The sequence below is a fragment of the Physeter macrocephalus genome, chromosome 13, assembly GCF_002837175.3.
Source record: "Physeter macrocephalus isolate SW-GA chromosome 13, ASM283717v5, whole genome shotgun sequence".
Taxonomy (NCBI): Eukaryota; Metazoa; Chordata; class Mammalia; order Artiodactyla; family Physeteridae; genus Physeter; species Physeter macrocephalus.
The window spans coordinates 6,118,409-6,136,578 of NC_041226.1; the positions used below are offsets into that span (position 1 = coordinate 6,118,409).

Consider the following 18,170-nt stretch of genomic DNA (forward strand, 5'->3'; position numbering starts at 1 on the left):
AAATAAATAAATAAATAAATAAATAAATAAATAAATAATAAAAATAAAAAAGCACACACCTTACATCACTCTATCCACAATATCCTTTATATATATTGCTTGTGGAAGGAGCGAACCTGACTGGGATTTGTGATCTGATGGCAGAGATTTCTATTCCAAAAGCACTAGTTGCCTCTCCCAGTGAATATGTCTGCATTGGTGTACGTTACCAGAGCATTGTTATGTGGGTTTGACATGAATTGTATCCTGTTTATGAAGAACTGAAAGCAATTAAAGGATGCATTTCATGTTTCAGTAAATTCGGATGCTACCTGTACACTCAGGCAGGCCCTGCATTCCGTGGGCGGGGAAAAAAGAACCTTCTAACTTGGTGCAAACTATTAAAGAAAAAAACTCAGAAAGATATAAGTCAGGGATTGAAATCTGGGATGCTTTAAAAACACGTGAAAACAAGCACGTGCTGAACCTACAAGAAAGGTTGGCTGATGGACTTGGTCTGCACAACTTAAAAATACATTCAATTTTCCTCTGAAGTGTTTCTCTTACTCTACCCGTTACTGCCACTAGTCGTAGTTCATTGACAAAGTCACTTTATTTCTAGCTGACAAGAGCTAAGATAGCAAAAGACTACAAAGCTCATCAGCTGTGGCAGTGTGTGTGTCATAAAGAGGCAGGCAGATGGGCAGTCTGGAGACACTGCTGAACAGGGAGGCTTGTCTCCAGCCGACGGGGGCTCTGCTGAAGCAGGCATGGGAGAAGGCGGGAGCAGCAAGTTAGAAGAGAAAGGACAGTAAGAGACAAGGAAGGGAACGATCTTCTGTTAATTTCATGTCAGCATATCTATGTAATAGGTTAGAATATTTTCAAAATACATGTGATAAACCAAAATCCTGGTTAGAATGTTATGCTTCTCTCCCTCTCTTTTTTTTTTTTTTTTTTTTTCTTTTTGTATTACAGATCTGGGTGGGAAAACACAGGAGATAAGCTTTCCCTCCCAAAATGTTTGCAGGTGGGAATTCGGGAAAGTTCCTCAAACAGACACGCGATCTGCATTAGGGCGAAAAGGCAAGGGGTGTGCATGAAAAGAGAAGTTTCATATCCTCATGCTTTGTTCCATATTAGTCACAGACCAATTATCATCTCCGACTCAGAGGGGTAATGCCAGGTTACGGAAAACATCACGATAATAAATCGATTACTGGGCATTACACTGTTGGATATGTAACGTGAAGAGCTAATCCTTGAACAGGCCTTGCCTGTGCCAGGCGTGATCCTAAGGGCCTTCCGAGCACCTCATGTAGCCTTCCTAACAGGCAGGTGAGGTGGGTGCCCCTGTAACCTCTCCCATCTCTCCAGCGAGGACACCGATGTGGAGGGAGGTCTGATAACTTGCCCATTTTCCAGCGGGTTAAGCGGTAGTGGCGGGGCGGGGCGCGGAAACAATCCAGGTGGTGTGGCCCCAGCCTCTGCTCTGAACCACTCTGCCCCTCCTCCTATGCTGACTAAACCATTAGCAAAGGATGGCAGGAACACGGAGGAAGAAGGCAGGACCGGGCTCCAATGCCCAGTGGGGCCTGGACGTCCCTAACTCCCTGGGAACCTCAGTTTTTTCTTCCACCAAGCGAGTCTGACCCCGCTGGCGTTTCCAGCTCCAACATACTACGATTTTATATTTCCTGGCGATGATACCCAGGTGTAATGGAAGCCGAGACCCGTCACTGATGGACTATACTGAAGATTTAAATCAACAACTTGAGGGAGTGAATGCAAGGGGAGAAGACAGGGAGACACCTCATCACATTTCAGGATTCAGGGTCAAGAGGTGATACCGAAAATCACTCTGAACTCATTCAACTTGATGACCATCACCACCAAACACTTGCCGAGTCCCTAACCTCTACGTGAAGGGCAGCGCGCGGTGCTGCCCTGGGACAGCCTGAAAAATCCTGGTTAGAATGTTATGCTTCTCTCCCTCTCTTTTTTTTTTTTTTTTTTTTCTTTTTGTATTATAGATCTGGGTGGGAAAACACAGGAGATAAGCTTTCCCTCCCAAAATGTTTGCAGGTGGGAATTCGGGAAAGTTCCTCAAACAGACACGCGATCTGCATTAGGGCGAAAAGGCAAGGGGTGTGCATGAAAAGAGAAGTTTCATATCCTCATGCTTTGTTCCATATTAGTCACAGACCAATTATCATCTCCGACTCAGAGGGGTAATGCCAGGTTACGGAAAACATCACGATAATAAATCGATTACTGGGCATTACACTGTTGGATATGTAACGTGAAGAGCTAATCCTTGAACAGGCCTTGCCTGTGCCAGGCGTGATCCTAAGGGCCTTCCGAGCACCTCATGTAGCCTTCCTAACAGGCAGGTGAGGTGGGTGCCCCTGTAACCTCTCCCATCTCTCCAGCGAGGACACCGATGTGGAGGGAGGTCTGATAACTTGCCCATTTTCCAGCGGGTTAAGCGGTAGTGGCGGGGCGGGGCGCGGAAACAATCCAGGTGGTGTGGCCCCAGCCTCTGCTCTGAACCACTCTGCCCCTCCTCCTATGCTGACTAAACCATTAGCAAAGGATGGCAGGAACACGGAGGAAGAAGGCAGGACCGGGCTCCAATGCCCAGTGGGGCCTGGACGTCCCTAACTCCCTGGGAACCTCAGTTTTTTCTTCCACCAAGCGAGTCTGACCCCGCTGGCGTTTCCAGCTCCAACATACTACGATTTTATATTTCCTGGCGATGATACCCAGGTGTAATGGAAGCCGAGACCCGTCACTGATGGACTATACTGAAGATTTAAATCAACAACTTGAGGGAGTGAATGCAAGGGGAGAAGACAGGGAGACACCTCATCACATTTCAGGATTCAGGGTCAAGAGGTGATACCGAAAATCACTCTGAACTCATTCAACTTGATGACCATCACCACCAAACACTTGCCGAGTCCCTAACCTCTACGTGAAGGGCAGCGCGCGGTGCTGCCCTGGGACAGCCTGAACTTTTCCTCTGAAAGCTCTAAGCTCTCAGGAGCCACTAGAGTTTTCCACGTGGGAAGTTTTTATCCAACTCTCAGACTCAGCACACGCCTAAAGTTACCGCAGCTGGCATGTCACATTTTAGGGGTTTTGTCTTTATGAGATTTCGCTCTGAATCTTTTTCCTCCTCTACATGCACAACTTACAACATAATATGAAGAAAAATCTCGTTTATAGCTTTTTTTTTTTTTCCCCCCTAAGAGGTTAAATTTGGATGCCCATCGGAAGATACGCCTTTTGTTACAAGGAACATCCCAACTCAAGCCAAAGCAAGAGCGCGTCAATGCCTGGCGAGTCAGCTACCCTGCCTGACAGTTCTTCCTTCGGCAGAAATCTGCATTATTAATTGGTATAACACAGTAGAATTGGTTTTTCTGACATTTACAGACATTCGAATTTGTGGCGGTACATAAAAATTTTCATGATTGTAGTTCTTTCATTGTTCACATAGATTTATGCTCAAGACATTATCCTTTTAGTCCATTTAAGTACACGCAGGGGTATAACGTCTAACACCTACATAGTAAAAAGCTGTTACAGTAACGTCCGCCGAGAAAGCCCAAATGTCTCTAAGAAAACTATTCCAGAGAGAGAAACAACTCAAAATTCAGTACACTCACTTGCAGTAAAAATCTTGTGAGAGCAGCACTGCTCAGTTTTACCTTTTTTAAAGTAACAGTGATGTTGGGTGATGTAACCCGGCAGGGGATGACGACCTCCTTTCCTTCGGTCATATTTACAATTTCCGGGATTTCACTGTGCATCTCTAAGAAAGGTCTACCTGTATCTGAACAAGAAGAAAATGAAAACACATAAACATAAATGACTGTATTATGAACATGCAGACACTGCAGCTGGCGAGGCAGCTTGGCCACCACCAGCTACATCATTCTCCTTTCACGTAACCCATAAATCCACCTTCTTCTCTCGGAACCTGGTGCTCTGTGTTACTGTTTCTCTAAGAAAACCGAATTCCTTATTCAGGTCTTAGCCTTCCATCAGGGAGCCCTGATGCCCCACTTTGCAACTGTGACCTGGGGGGTGGGGGGAACAGTAAAGGTGAATATTCTGCATAAACTTCTTTCCGCAGCTATGCTAAGTGCCTCAGGAAGCGCCCTCCAGAGCCTTTGTAAGTCAGAGGGGGCGGGTACAAGGGTCCTCTGCCTTTGGAGCACAGATGACTGCGGATAGCAGCAAGCCGAGGTGTCAAGTTGGAGAGAGGATTAGCATTTGAATGACAGAAGCATGCCTTCACCGTTTTCTAGAGCTTAATGGCAGACTAATAAAACGAGGAGGTCCGAGCTAATTCGGGGGACGGGGCGGGCTAAAGGCAGGAGAAGCAGTGCAAATACCGCATTTCTTCCACGCGCATGGGACATCCGTTTGTTTAGCCTGCACTGCACATCTACTAACAGCAAAGCACGCGGAAGTGACACAGAGAGGTCTGGAAAGGGCTTTACCTAATCACCGAGAGACCCCCCCCCCCCTTAAAAGTATGGCATTGCCAACTACAAACTGGCACTTGCCGTCTACCTTGACGAGGATTAAATCATGAGCCGCTGCAGCTGCTCAACTTCAACACCCCCTGAAAGGAGTTCGGGGTGGAGATCAGGGATGAGGCGCTCTGTGCTCTGGGAAAAACTGGCAGAACAGGGCTTCAGATAGATATTTTATGAGCCCAATTTTTGCATCTCCTCGGATCTAGAAAAGCACTAAAATTCTTCATGGTGCCGTCTGCCCCACGTGACTGGAGGCAGCCTCCTGCAAAACACCTGTGCTGGACTGCATGCACTCCCCCTTCGCACCAAAATCACATCTACACCGACCTTCTCCCCTGGGTCTTTGGAGCTGATTCTCGGAGCTATCCGAGATGCCGTCTCTGGGCTACAGTCCTCATTTTCGCCCCAGATGAAACTTCATTCACAGCTCTCACGTTGTGCATTGTTTTTCAGTCGACAGGATTCTGCCGGTCTCAGGGCTCAGGAGGATTCAAACCACCCGAGCGGCTTCCCTGCGATACCTCTAGGGGCCGGATGAGCATCCTTTGAGAAACATTCTCACAGTCCACTGTGCCCTTGCCCTCGGGACTCCACTGACAACAGCCTCTCCAGGAGATCCTGTGCTCTCAGCTTCTCCCCTTGGCTCCAGCCTGCTACGCCCAGATGGAAAGAAGTCCTGTGAGGACTCTCTGTCTGGACCCTCACCTGCTTGCTATGGTTTAGGAAGCTCATCCTGGATGCTGAATGCAGAACGAAGTGGAGAAAAACAAGAGCATGAAGGAGGCCGTGGCTGCCTGGACTAAATGGGGGGCTGCAGACATTGTTATGGATTGAACTTTGTCCCCGGCCCCCAAAATGATATGTTCTACCCACTTCAGAATGTGACCTCATTGGGGTCAAATAGGGTCACTGCCAGTAATTACTTCAGTTAAGTAGGGTGGGCCCCTGATCCAATATGCCTGGCGTCCATATAAGAAGATGGCCACGTGAGGACAGACACACGGGGAGAACGCCACGTGGGGACAAAGCCGAAGTGGAGCGATGCAGCTGCAGGTCAAGGGTCGCCGGCTGCCAAGGATCGCCACCCCCAGAAGGGAAGGAGAGCCAAAGAAGGATCCCCTACAGGCTTCAGAGGGAGCGTGGCCCTGCTGCCATCTTGTTTCTAGAATGTGAGACAATAAAGATCTGTAGTTTTAAACCCTCCTCCCCCCCCACAAAAAAAGTGACAATGCTGTAGCCTGCTGAAGGTGAGAGAGTGTGACATACACTAGAGGGGGGGCCCTAGAGAGACCGATCGCCACAGCCTATCTTGGATGCCCTGAGATACAGATCCCTACTGGTCCTCTGGGAAGGCTCGCTGGGCCAGCCCTTCCTGCTTCCACCCTCTCCGCCCCAGCCCATCTCAGCGGCTTTGCCAACAGCCCCAGGACTCTCCTCTTATAGCACTTATAACACTTCTTCTCTGGCTACACATGGGATGAATTCCTAGCAGAGGAAACAGACCGTACTCATCTCTGCCTCGGGTGTATTAAGTGAATGAACGAACACATAAATGAATTGCTCTCCAACCCTGTCATTTTACAGATGAGAAAACAGAGGCGTCAACAGGTATAGTGCCTTGTCTCGCTGTGAACAGAGCCAGGCCCAGAGGCCAGTTTCTCCTGAGCTCCAGCCCAGGCCTCCTCCCCTGTCCCCATCCCCTCATCACTGGGCCCGCCTCCCCCCATCATAGGAAGGGCCTTCGTGGCAATTGTTTTTCAGAGATAGGATGATTGTCTCAGTTCCCATGTGCTAGGTCACACTACCCAGTGTTGGAGGAATTCTGAGAGGTTGCTCACCGAGGGACAGGGCTGGGGCGGGGGCAGGCTTTGGGTCGGGCCCAGCATGAGGCTCAGAGTCGGGATGGATGGGTGGCGGGGAGGCAACAGATCTTGGTTAAGAGCACACACTTTAGGAGAATTCCCTGGCGGCCCAGTGGTTAGGACTCTGCACTTTCACTGCCGCTGAGGGCGCGGGTTCAATCCCTGGTCCGGGAAAGCCGCAAGGTGTGGCCAAAAGAAAAAAAAAAAAAAAAAAAAAAAAGCACACACTTTATAGCCGGGGTTCAAATCCTGGCTCTGTCCCTTCCTAGCTGTGAGACTGTGGGAAAACCGTTTTACCCTCTGTGCCCCATTTGTAACATCTGCCTCAAAGGGTTACTACGAGGGTGACATGAATTCATACAGGTAAAGTGCTTAGAATGGTACCTGGCAGACAGTACAATACTATGTATGTGTGAGCCATTAATTTTCTTCTTCTTATGAGAGATTGGAACTTAAGGAGAGAGGGCGGTTAGGATATATGAAAATCCTAAATCATAATAAAAAGTACAAATCTATATTCATATAATGGCATAGAAAAAAGGCAAAATGAATACACTAAAATGTTAGCAATGATTATCTTTGAGTGTTATGGGTCGTTATTATTTTCTTATTGACCTTCTGTATTTGTCAGATTTTCTAGAATGATCATGTATTATTTTATAATAAGATTTTAAATTATTGCATTTAAGTCTCAAATTCTAAAGCACCATCCAGTTTTACTTGAGGAAAACTATACATTTTGTATTTGATTTACTTCGGTTTTGTCCAGTATACTAGAAGGAGACATTAACTACCACATTTGTAGTTACATGTCTATTAGGAAGGCTCAGTGGGTGTAGCATCTGGAGAGAGGAAAAGTTAATTATACAGAGACAAAGATTCACTTATCAGCACGAAATTCCTCCCCTGAATAAAATTGCTGAGCTAGACATCCAGGCAGGGACTATTGGGATTTGATCATTCCTTTCCTTCTTCCTGTGAGTCTATATTTTTGTCTCCTTTGTGAGTCCCAAGGTAAACACAAACACCAGGAAATGGTTTAATTCACGTAACCAAACGGTAAATCCTTCACATTTAATTTACTGTCTCCTTAAGCAACCATTTTCAACAAAGGACACTGGCATAAAAAGTTCCTACAGGAAACAGTAGACCTCAGTGCAGTCATTTTTAGGCCTATGAATGCCAATCCCAAATGAAAATAGAAGCGGCTAATGCAACGTGCCTTTGACTTTTGTCTTTCCCTCGCTCACTTTGGATCCCTCAACCACTTGAATTTTATGATAGCTATTGGCCTTTAAACGCCAATACCAATTTTAGCACTGGGCCCACTGTTCAGAAATATCAGAACTTCCAGGATTTGTGTCCATCCCAGCACAATTCAAAACACATCATTTGTAGCACAGTTAATCGTGGCATTTTAAATCCGCTATGTTTGCAAATGAGCTTATGCCTGTAGGTACACACCCACACACAGAATATTCTCCAGGCTTATTAATAGTATATTTCCTCTGCAATTTGTTTCAAGGAAGGGCTAAGAATGAACTTGCCTGACATATTATAATACAAACATTTTTTGTTTTGTAGGACCGCAGATACAGAAGAGGTCAAGGTTCCATTAATATCACCAGTAAAACCACTTACTACTCCCAAAGGACGCATTTGTCTTTGTCACAAAATTAAAAATGACTTCCAAACCCAGCCAGCGCTGCAGAGTGGTTTCCTGAGACCAAATTGGCTGGCTGTTGAAAGAGTGAGGAAGAGCTGCCCCAGAGACTGCCGGTGTACCCGCGGTGCAGACACACTGTCACCAGGGACTCAGGCCAACACCAGCGACGGGGAGGTCATGCCACCCTCCCCTCCCTGAACTCTTAGAACTCAAAGCAGTGACAGGAAACTGGCACAGAATATGAGGTTTTCTCATCCAGTGGGAGTAGCTGGGCTGTCATCCTTCAGGACAACAAGCAGGCTAGGACAGAGGGAAAGATCAAACAGGGATCCTTGTTCAGAATGGTATTACGTGTTTTTTCCTTTTAAAATCTGTAATCACTCTGGCACATCAGGGCACGCAGACACAGAGGCCCCAGCATGGCAATCCTCATGGCACTCCATTTCCCAATGGCATCGCCTGGGAGTTCTTCTACTGGGTTTGGAGCAAGTGAATGACCCAAGGATTTTAGGGTGCTTTTCAGACTTGAAGAGGAGTTCGAGAATAAACATCTCGTTTTCTAGCACTTGTTCATTCCCATGATTTTCATAAACTTTTTCTTAATTTCCTTTCCCTTTAATTTCATTTTCCTTACCTATAAGTCCTGGTCAGGAGGATTCCTAGTTATTTTCAAGGAGGATGTGATTTTAATTTATTGAGGACGAAGTGAAGAAGACAAGAAACTAATTAACCAATCCCATGAAAAGGATTCTACCTAGACATGACTTTCCACATCGCACAAGTCTTTTGTGTTGTGGACCGTTCCTAGTGCTCAAGGAGAGTTTGCTGAATGGTGAAATAGTTCATTTGAAATATGAGCCAAAAAAAAAAAAAGAAAGAAAGAAAGGAGGCAATTTCTTCTTGACTTTCATTGCCCATCAAAGCTTTTGAGAATTCAAAAAAGAGCTTTGGAGCAACCACAAGAAAGCTGAAATAGCTATACTAATATTAGATAAAATAACTTTAAAACAAAATATGTTACTAGAGATAAAGAGGGCATTTTATAATAATGATAAGGTCAATCCAGCAGGAAGATATAATAATTATAAATATATATGCAACTAACAACAGAGCACCAAAATACATGAAGGAAAACCTGACAGAATTGAAGAGAAATAGAAAATTCAACAATAACAGATGAAGATTTCAATATCTTACTTTCAATAATGGACAGAACTAGACAGATGACTGAAAAGGAAATAGAGGACTTGAACAATACATAACCAACTAGACTAACAGATATAAACAGAACATTCCACCCATCACAGCAGGATATACATTCTTCTCAAGTACACATGGAACATTCCCCAGGATAAACTACATACTAGGTCATAAAAGAAACTTCAATAAATTTAAAAGGATATAAATAACACAAAATATGTTCTCTAACTACAGTGGAATGAAATTAGAAACCAATAAGTGAAAGAAACTTGAGAAACTCACAAATATTTGGAAATTAAATAACACACTCCTAAGTATCCAATGAATCAAAAAAGATATCAAAAGGAAAATTAGAAAATACTTTGAGAATGAAAATAAAGACACAACATACCCAAACTTATGGGATGGAGCTAAAACAATGTTTACAGGGAAATTTACAGTGGTATGCCTATGTTGAAAAAGGAGAGAGATTTCAAGTCAATAACTATCTTCTACCTTAGAACTCTAGGTAAGGAACAGCAACCTAAACCTAAAGAAAAGAGAAGGGAGGAAATAATAATAAAGATTAGAGTGGAAATTAGCAAACCAGAGAACAGAAAAACAACAGAAGAAATTCCATGAAACCAAAAGCCAGTTTTTTGAAAAGACGAACACAATTGACAAACCTGTTGCCAGACAAGCCAAGAGAAAAGGAGAAAAGACAAACTAATAAAATCAGAAAAGAAACTGTAGATATTACTACAAACATTACTAAAATTTAAAAAAGCATTACAAAGGAATAGTATAATTGTATGCCAATAAATTAGATACCAGATGAAATGCACAAGTTCCTAGAAAGACAAAAACTACTGAAACTAGCTCAGCAAGAAACAACCTGAATATACCTATAAGTAAAGAGATTAAATTAGTAATCAAAACACTGTCTACAAAGAAAAACCCAGAGCCAGATGGCAAGTGAATTCTATCAGACATTTAAAGAACTAATACCAATTCTTCACAAACTTTTCTTAAAAAATAGAAAAGAAGGGAAAGCTTCCCAATTCATTTTATGAGGCCAGTATTACCCTGATACCAAAACCAAAGACATCACAAGGAAACCACAGGTCAATATCTTTTCTGAATGTGGATGCAAAAAACTCAACAAATTCCTAACAAACTCATTATATATAAAAGAATTATGTACCATGACCAAGTGGGATTTGTTCCAGGAATGCAAGGTTGGTTTAACCTCCAAAAATCAGTGTCATTAATATACCACATCAATACAATAAAAAACAAAACCCACATAATCATTTCACAAGGTGCAGAAAAAGCATTTGACAAAATCCAAACCCCTTTCATGATAAACACAGTCAACAAACTAGGAATAGAGAGAACTTCCTCAATCTGATAAAGGGCATACACCAAAAAAACCTAACAGCTAACATCACACTTAATGGTTAAATACTGGATGCTTGCCCCCTAGGATTAGGTACAAGACAAGGTTGTCCACTCTCACCACTTCTATTCAACACTGCGTTAGGGGTTCAATGGCTATAACGGCTATTACGAAAAATGCTGCAATAAACATTCCAGCCAGTGCAATTAGGCAAGAAAAAAAGGGCACCCAGATTTGAAAGGAATAAATTTTCTCTATTTTCAAATGACATGATTTGTATATAGAAAATCCTAAGGAATCTACTAAAAAACTATCAATTGGAACTAGTAAATGAGGTCAGCAAGATTTCAGGATTCAAGATCAATATACAAAAAAGAATTATGTACCTCTATGTACTTGCAATGAACAATCTGAAAATAAAATTTTAACAATTCATTTAAAATAGAGTCAAAAAGAACAAAACACTTAGGAATATACTTAACAAAAGAAGTGTGAAACTTATACTTTGAAAACTGCAAAGTGTTGTGGAAAGAAATTAAGGATCTAAAAATTGGAAAAATCTCCAATGTTCATGAATTGGAAAACTTAATATTGTTAAGATGGCAGTGCTCCTCAAACTGATCTGTAGATTCCACACAATCCCTATCAGAATGCCAGCTGACTTCTTTTTAGAAACTGACAAGCTGATTCTAAAATTCATAATTGAAAGGGATCCAGAAGTGCCAAAACAATCTTGAAAAAGAACAAAGTCGGAGGACTTGCTCTTCTCAAGTTCAAGTTACTACTAAAACTATAAACAACAATGATTAAGACAGGATGGTACTGGCATAAGGACAGACATATAGATCAACGGGGTAGACTAAGAGTCCAGAAATAAGCTCACGAGTCCATGGTCAGTTGGTTTTCGACAAGGCTGCCAAGACCATTCAATGGGGAAAGATCTGTCTTTTCAACAAATGGTGCTGGGGCAACTCCACGTGCAAAAAAATAGAATTGGACTTTTACGTCACACCATATATAAGTATGAACTCAAAACGTATCAAATGATTAAGTTTAGAGGTAAAACTGTAAAACTCTTAGAAGAAAGCACAGAGGTAAATCTTCATGATCTCAGACTTGGCACTGGATTCTTATATATGATACAAGCAACAAAAGAAAAAAATAGATCAATTGGACTTCATCAAAATGTAAAACTTTTGTGCTTCAAAGAATACTATCAAGAAAGTGAAAAGAGGGCTTCCCTGGTGGCGCAAGTGGTTGAGAGTCCGCCTGCCGATGCAGGGGACACGGGTTTGTGCCCTGGTCCGGGAAGATCCCACATGTCGCGGAGCGGCTAGGCCCGTGAGCCATAGCCGCTGAGCCTGCGCGTCCGGAGCCTGTGCTCCGCAACGGGAGAGGCCACAACAGGGAGAGGCCCGCGTACCGCAAAAAAAAAAAAAAAAAAAGTGAAAAGAGAATGCCCAGAATGTGAGAAAATACTTGAAAAGTATATATCTGATAAGAGATTTGTATCTAGAATATAAATTTATATATCTAGAATATATTAAAATCTAGACATAGATATATGTATCTTAATACATATCTCTAAATTATATGTCTAGAGTATAAAATATATATTTAGAATATATAACTATATAAAATATATTAATATATATTAACAACAAAAAGTTGAAGAACTCTTTCAACTCAGTAACAAAGACAACCCAATTAAAAAAATGGAAAAGGGATCCGAATAGACATTTCTTCAGAGAAGATGTACATATAATCAATGAGCACATGAAAAGATACTCAGCATCCCAAGCCATCAGGGAAATGCACAACGAATCCACAATGAGATACTGCCTCATATGCACTAGGATGGCTACAACAGAAAGAAATGATAACAATTACTGGTGAGAATTTAGAGAAACTGGGACCCTCGTAAGCTGCTGGTGGGAACGTAAAATGGTGTAGCCACTTTGGAAAACAGTCTGGCAGTTCTTCATATGGTTAAGCATACAGTTACCATATGACCTGGCATTTCTTCCCCTAGGTATCTACCCTAGAGAATAAAAACTTATATACACACAAAAACTTGTATAACGAATGTTTATTGCAACATTATTCATAGTAGCCAAAAGATGGAAACAATTCAAATGTCCATCTACTGATAAATGGATAGCTAAAATGTGGGAGACCCATACAATACAGTGGAATATTATTTGGCAATTTTAAAAAATGAAGTGCTAATGAGAACCTGCTGCATAGCACAGGGAACTCCACTTCGCTGTACAGTAGAAACAACATTGTAAAACAATTATACTCCAATTAAAAAAATAAATGAAGTGCTGATACATGGTACAGCACAAATGAACCTCAAAACATTATGCTGAGTGAAAGAAGCCAGCACACATGTGAACACTGGTGACGTGGTAATGGCTACATATGTCTGTCCGTGCGCTAAAGAAAATTAAATTGTACAAATTTAAAAAGCTGAATTGCATGGTATGTGAATGATATCTCAAAAAGCTTATTTTGAAAGAAAACAGAACTTTGGGCTCTTTCTCAGAAGTGGTGACCCACTGTTTCCTGAGCTGGAACTGTTTCTGAAGATCAACCAGTGCAAACTCCTTACCTTATGGGTCTTTTCAACCTTTCTCTCCCATTCCCGTTTGCGTTCGAGGAGGCCACTCACCAAAAAATGGAATTTTCTCCTGTGACAAAGTCTTTTTTTTTTTTTTTATAGATACGTTCCCCCTCCCCCTCCCTCTCTCCAAAGCTACCACTGTCCTAAAGTTGGTGTACCTCGTTATCGTGTTTTTGTACTTTGTCTACATACTGATAGATGTGTATCTCTATAGAATATATGATATTGTTTTGTGGGTTTTAAAATTCCAAATAAATTGTGTCATATGGTACCTATCCTTTTTTAACTTGGATTTTTTTTCTATTCAACAGTGTTTTAATATTTATCCTTGTTGATACAGGTAGATGGAGTTCACTTCACTGGTATATAATATTCCACTGTATTAAAAAGCCACAGATTTTTTTTTTTTTAATCCACTTCTCTCCTATAGGGTAGTTAGGGAGTTTCCACTTTTTTTTTTTTTTTTTTCTTTTTGCGGTACGTGGGCCTCTCACTGCTGCGGCCTCTCCCGTTGCGGAGCACAGGCTCCGGACGCGCAGGCCCAGCGGCCACGGCTCACGGGCCCAGCCGCTCCGCGGTACGCGGGATCCTCCCCGACCGGGGCACGAACCCGCATCCCCTGCATCGGCAGGCGGACTCTCAACCTCTGCGCCACCAGGGAAGCCCCAACAAAGTCATTTTGATTGTAAACATGTAGTTTAGTTCCCCTTGGCAGCCCCAGGTCAGCGGGGAGCATAGTGAAACATCTCTGCCTTCATTCAGCTGAGAGGTTACTACTTGACTGGTGTATCTGAGTATTAGACTCCACACAGTATTTCCTAGTGAGTTATCCCAATTATCAGTCAGAGCTTCATCTTGATCAATTAAAGCACCTCAAGAGAAAAGAAAGAAAAAGAGAAAGCTAGGAAGGAAGGTAAGAAGGAAGAGAGGGAAGGAGGAAGGATGGACAGGTAGATGGATGGATGAAGGAAGGAAGGAAATGAAACAGAAATAAAGGAGAAAGGAAAGGAGAAAGCAAGCAGCTTTCCCAGCTCTGCCTCTGAATCATAAAACTGTAAAACTGTTAAGGGACTTGTACGATACCCTAACACTGACTCTCATGTTACAGAAGAGGAAACTGAGCCCCAGAGAGAAGGAGAGACCTTCCCACAAGCATAGGAATAGTACAAATGGCTAAAGCCAAACCTGCATTCAGGTGTCCTGGTCCTAGACCATCCTCTCTCCACCACACCAAAATCCAGCCCTGACCCTCCTGAAGGACTTGGGAGCGACAACTACACCTTCAAACACCCGACCAATGGGATGGAAGGAAGGAAGGGTGAAGGGAGGGAAAGATGGCAGCGAGACAGGGATAACATGGGATCTTCTGGCAGGAGATTAGAAATATGAACTGACAGACTGATAAGAAATTCCCACTATTAACATCAAGCTCGAGTCATTGGACCCTCTGCTTAGCTCTCTCTGCTGTAAGGGGCTGGGGGTTCTTTGGGGGTCTCTGTGACCACCTCAGGACCAAGGGCAGACAAACCAGAGAAAGTCCTGTCTTATGGAGCCTAGAGATGGAAGTCCTTCCATGGGACACAGGTTCTCCTAGAGGGTAGCTGCCCATCAGGAGAACATTCCCTCCGGGGTCATGCACTGCAGGAGTCAGGAGCCAGGGTTCTGTTGAGGTCAGGCGCTGCCACCCTGCGACTCTCTGGGGCTCAATTTCCTCTAGAAAATGTGACAGGCACTTTCCTGCCCCCAAACCTGTGATTTGTTATGCATGCACGGGAAATGTCCACACTGGGAGAAGCACGCTGACATCCCTGGGGGTGAGGGGTGGGGGGGTGGGGGAGGCAGGGAAGGCAAAGGGGGCGGGGTAGCCGTATGCGAGGCAGTAGGGGTGGTGGCCGTTGAGAATGTGAGGCCATGTCTGGAAGGGGCAGTCCCTGCTTGCTGCAGCCAGCTGTTGCCAAGTGGGGATACAGGCCAGCGTGGCTAGAGTTTCCAGTTTTTAAAGATAAGTAGGAAATCAGATTTTTATGTGAACTCCTCCAATTATTAAATACTGGCAGCGAAAAGCACTACGCCTGCCAATCAAAACGTATGTCAGCTGCATCTGGCCCGAACACTTCCAGCCTGCAGCCCGGCACTGCCTCCCACGGCCCCCCACACAAAGCTCCAAGGGAGTCGTGGGTAGGCAAGCTCGGCAGGGCCGTGTTGCCAGGAGCAGGCACCTCGGAGTCAACCAGATCTGGGTCCAAAGTTTGACTTGGGAACTTACACAAAGTACCCAAACTTGGATGTGGTATTAAATTTCTTCAACTTTCCTGTAAAAGGAGACTGATAATAGAATTTTTCCCATTGGGTTTCAAGGATGAAACGAGATGGTATATGGTAATGAACCTCAGCCAGGGATCAATAAACGATAGATATGCACACTAGGCCCTACCCAGATCTCAACAGTGGAAAGGCCCTGGGGCATCAGCTTATCCAATCCCACCAAGAGAGCACCTGTGCTGTGCTTGCAAACCTAGACACACGGGGAACTCACCACCTCCCAAGACAGGTCGTTCCACTGTTGGATAGCTTTAGACGTGAGACAGTGTTTTCTTACATCGAGCTGAAATCTGCCTGTCTTGACTTCTTTCATTCTTAAATAGTAGCTCTGCCATCTAGGATTATAAAGATGAAGCTTAATCTCTTTCCCACATAGGAAAACTTTGAAGGAGACGATCACACACTCGTGTCTCCTATTTCCCACCTAATTCTTTACTTTTTTAAAGATTTCCGTTCCTTGAGTTGTTCCTTGCCAGTGAAAATAAGAAAACCATCAAATTACTTAACGCTCACAACCCAGTGGGGCAGGCACCCATTTTACAGATGAGGAAAATGAAGTTTGGGGGACAGGTTAAGGAATTTGCTTGGAATTCCTGACTTAATTGTCCCTCTTGAAATGTAAACTAAACAGTATGACTAGCGCTGAACCCCATCTATTTGTTAATGCAGTTCAAGGCTGGGTTCCTTTTCGTGGTGAACGTGGAGTCAACTAGAAGCCTGAAGTCTTTCTCACATGTGTTGTCTCAGCGGCCACCTCCCGCGGCCTCCCCGCAGTCCTAGAGTGGTTAGCGGGCTTTGCAAGCCAAATACAGTCCTTTACGCTTATTCCTGTCAAATCTCATTTGGTTAATCCCAGGTCGCAGTTCTAGTCAGTTGGACATTTTTTGGACGGTGATTCTGTCACGTGACATGTGCACCTTTGCCCCCGATTTGGCTCATTTGGTTCGTGTGCCCTTCGTTTCCTCATCAACGCCCAGGAGGCCAGGTGAGACTAATATAAATTTTAAAACCTCCTGTTTGTTTCATTCAGCAAACACCTCTGAGCATCTCCTACTTGGCTGGAGCCATCAGGGTGAGGAAGACATTCGGTGCTGTTCCTCACAGAACGGGTGAGGTGAGTTCTACGTGAGCGGGTGGGGGGGGGGTCAAACCTAGATTGGGGGGCCTGAGGAGCTTCCCAGGACGGGTGATGTTTAACTCAAGACGTGAAAAATAAGTGCGAGAACGCTGGTGCAGAAGAGTGGGGGAGGGGTGGGGTGTCCCCGGCAGAGCATCCCTGGTCTAGGCCCCTCTTACTGCTCTCTTCCCATAGTGCTTTACAATATGGCTAGCTGTAAACTATTTTATTTGTATCACTAATTGTAGACCCTTGACAGTTAAGGGGATCATCTTTGTACTTCCTCCTCTGCCCAGTGCAGTGCCTGTCACCATGGTAACTACTATGGACTGGTCCCCCTATAAGTGTAGGCACAGTGCTATGGATATTACCTCACTGAATCTCCTGACAAACGCACAAAGTACCACTCTTCTGGTTTTACAAATGAGGAAACCGAGGCTCAGAAGATGGAAACAGTAGCAACAGTAGCGGCAGTAACAGGTAAGCAGTGCATATGACACGGCAGACGCTAAAACTAAGCACGTTATATATATAAACTCCTGATGGGAAAGGGGGCTGCTGCCTTCTCCACTGCGTACTAGTTATATGACTAGTTAGATGGGCAGTTACTCAACCTCTCTGTGAAAAGGAGATGAAAATGATAGCGCTGCTTCCTAGGGTTGTTATGAGAATGAAATCATTAACCAATACAGGTGCCTAGGATAGCATCTAGCACACAGTGAGACCAAAGAGTGAACTGTTATTAAGGAACCTGTACAAAGCCTTCTCATGTATCAGAACAGGGATTGAATCTAATTTGAACCCTGGATCATGTTGTCTCAAATATAGTTTATGTACATACACACTACCATGTATAAAATAGATAATCAACAAGGACTTACTGTATAGCACAAGGAACTCTACTCAATATTCTGTAATCTAAATGGGAAAAGAATTTGAAAAAGAACAGATATAGGTATAAATGAATCACTTTGCTGTACACCTGAAACTAACAACACTGTACATCAACTATACTCCAATATAAAATAAAACAAAAACATAATATATTAATCGATATTTGATGGAGGATGGAAGGGAGGGGCATTGATTGCACTAGTAAGTCACCAATCGTGAATAGCACAGTCAGTTAGCCAAGATGACTGCCCACACAACCCAGCAAAAATGCACTGGATGCCAAGACAACAAATATTTTAAATAGTAAAGGAAAACTAAAGAGTGTCCAAACTGCAAGGACCACAGAGATCAAAACTAGGGCACCTCCTTGTCTCTAGGCGGGGCTGGCATTTCATTACTGTTGTTAGAGAAAGTTATGAAATGTCAGAAACTTAAAGCCTTTTCAGCTTGAGGGGATTTCTCCTGAAAAAGTCCCTTGCTCATTTTTCTTAAAAAAATTACACGAAGGAGATTTTTTAAAAATCCTTAAAAACCATAAAGTTTTGATAGACAATCTTTCACACTTTCTGTTTG

At 43.5% G+C, this 18,170-nt stretch overlaps 1 protein-coding gene across 5 annotated transcripts in view; it reads right to left on the reverse strand.

Moving 5' to 3' along the window:
• Positions 1–18,170, reverse strand: part of FLT1 (fms related receptor tyrosine kinase 1) — a 178,628-nt gene that overhangs the window by 121,970 nt on the left and 38,488 nt on the right. For all 5 annotated transcript variants that reach the window (XM_028497903.2, XM_024125878.3, XM_024125880.3 and 2 more), the window contains exon 4: positions 3,696–3,820. In XM_028497903.2, the coding sequence (XP_028353704.1) occupies positions 3,696–3,820 (125 nt within the window). The remainder of the gene's footprint in view (positions 1–3,695; positions 3,821–18,170) is intronic.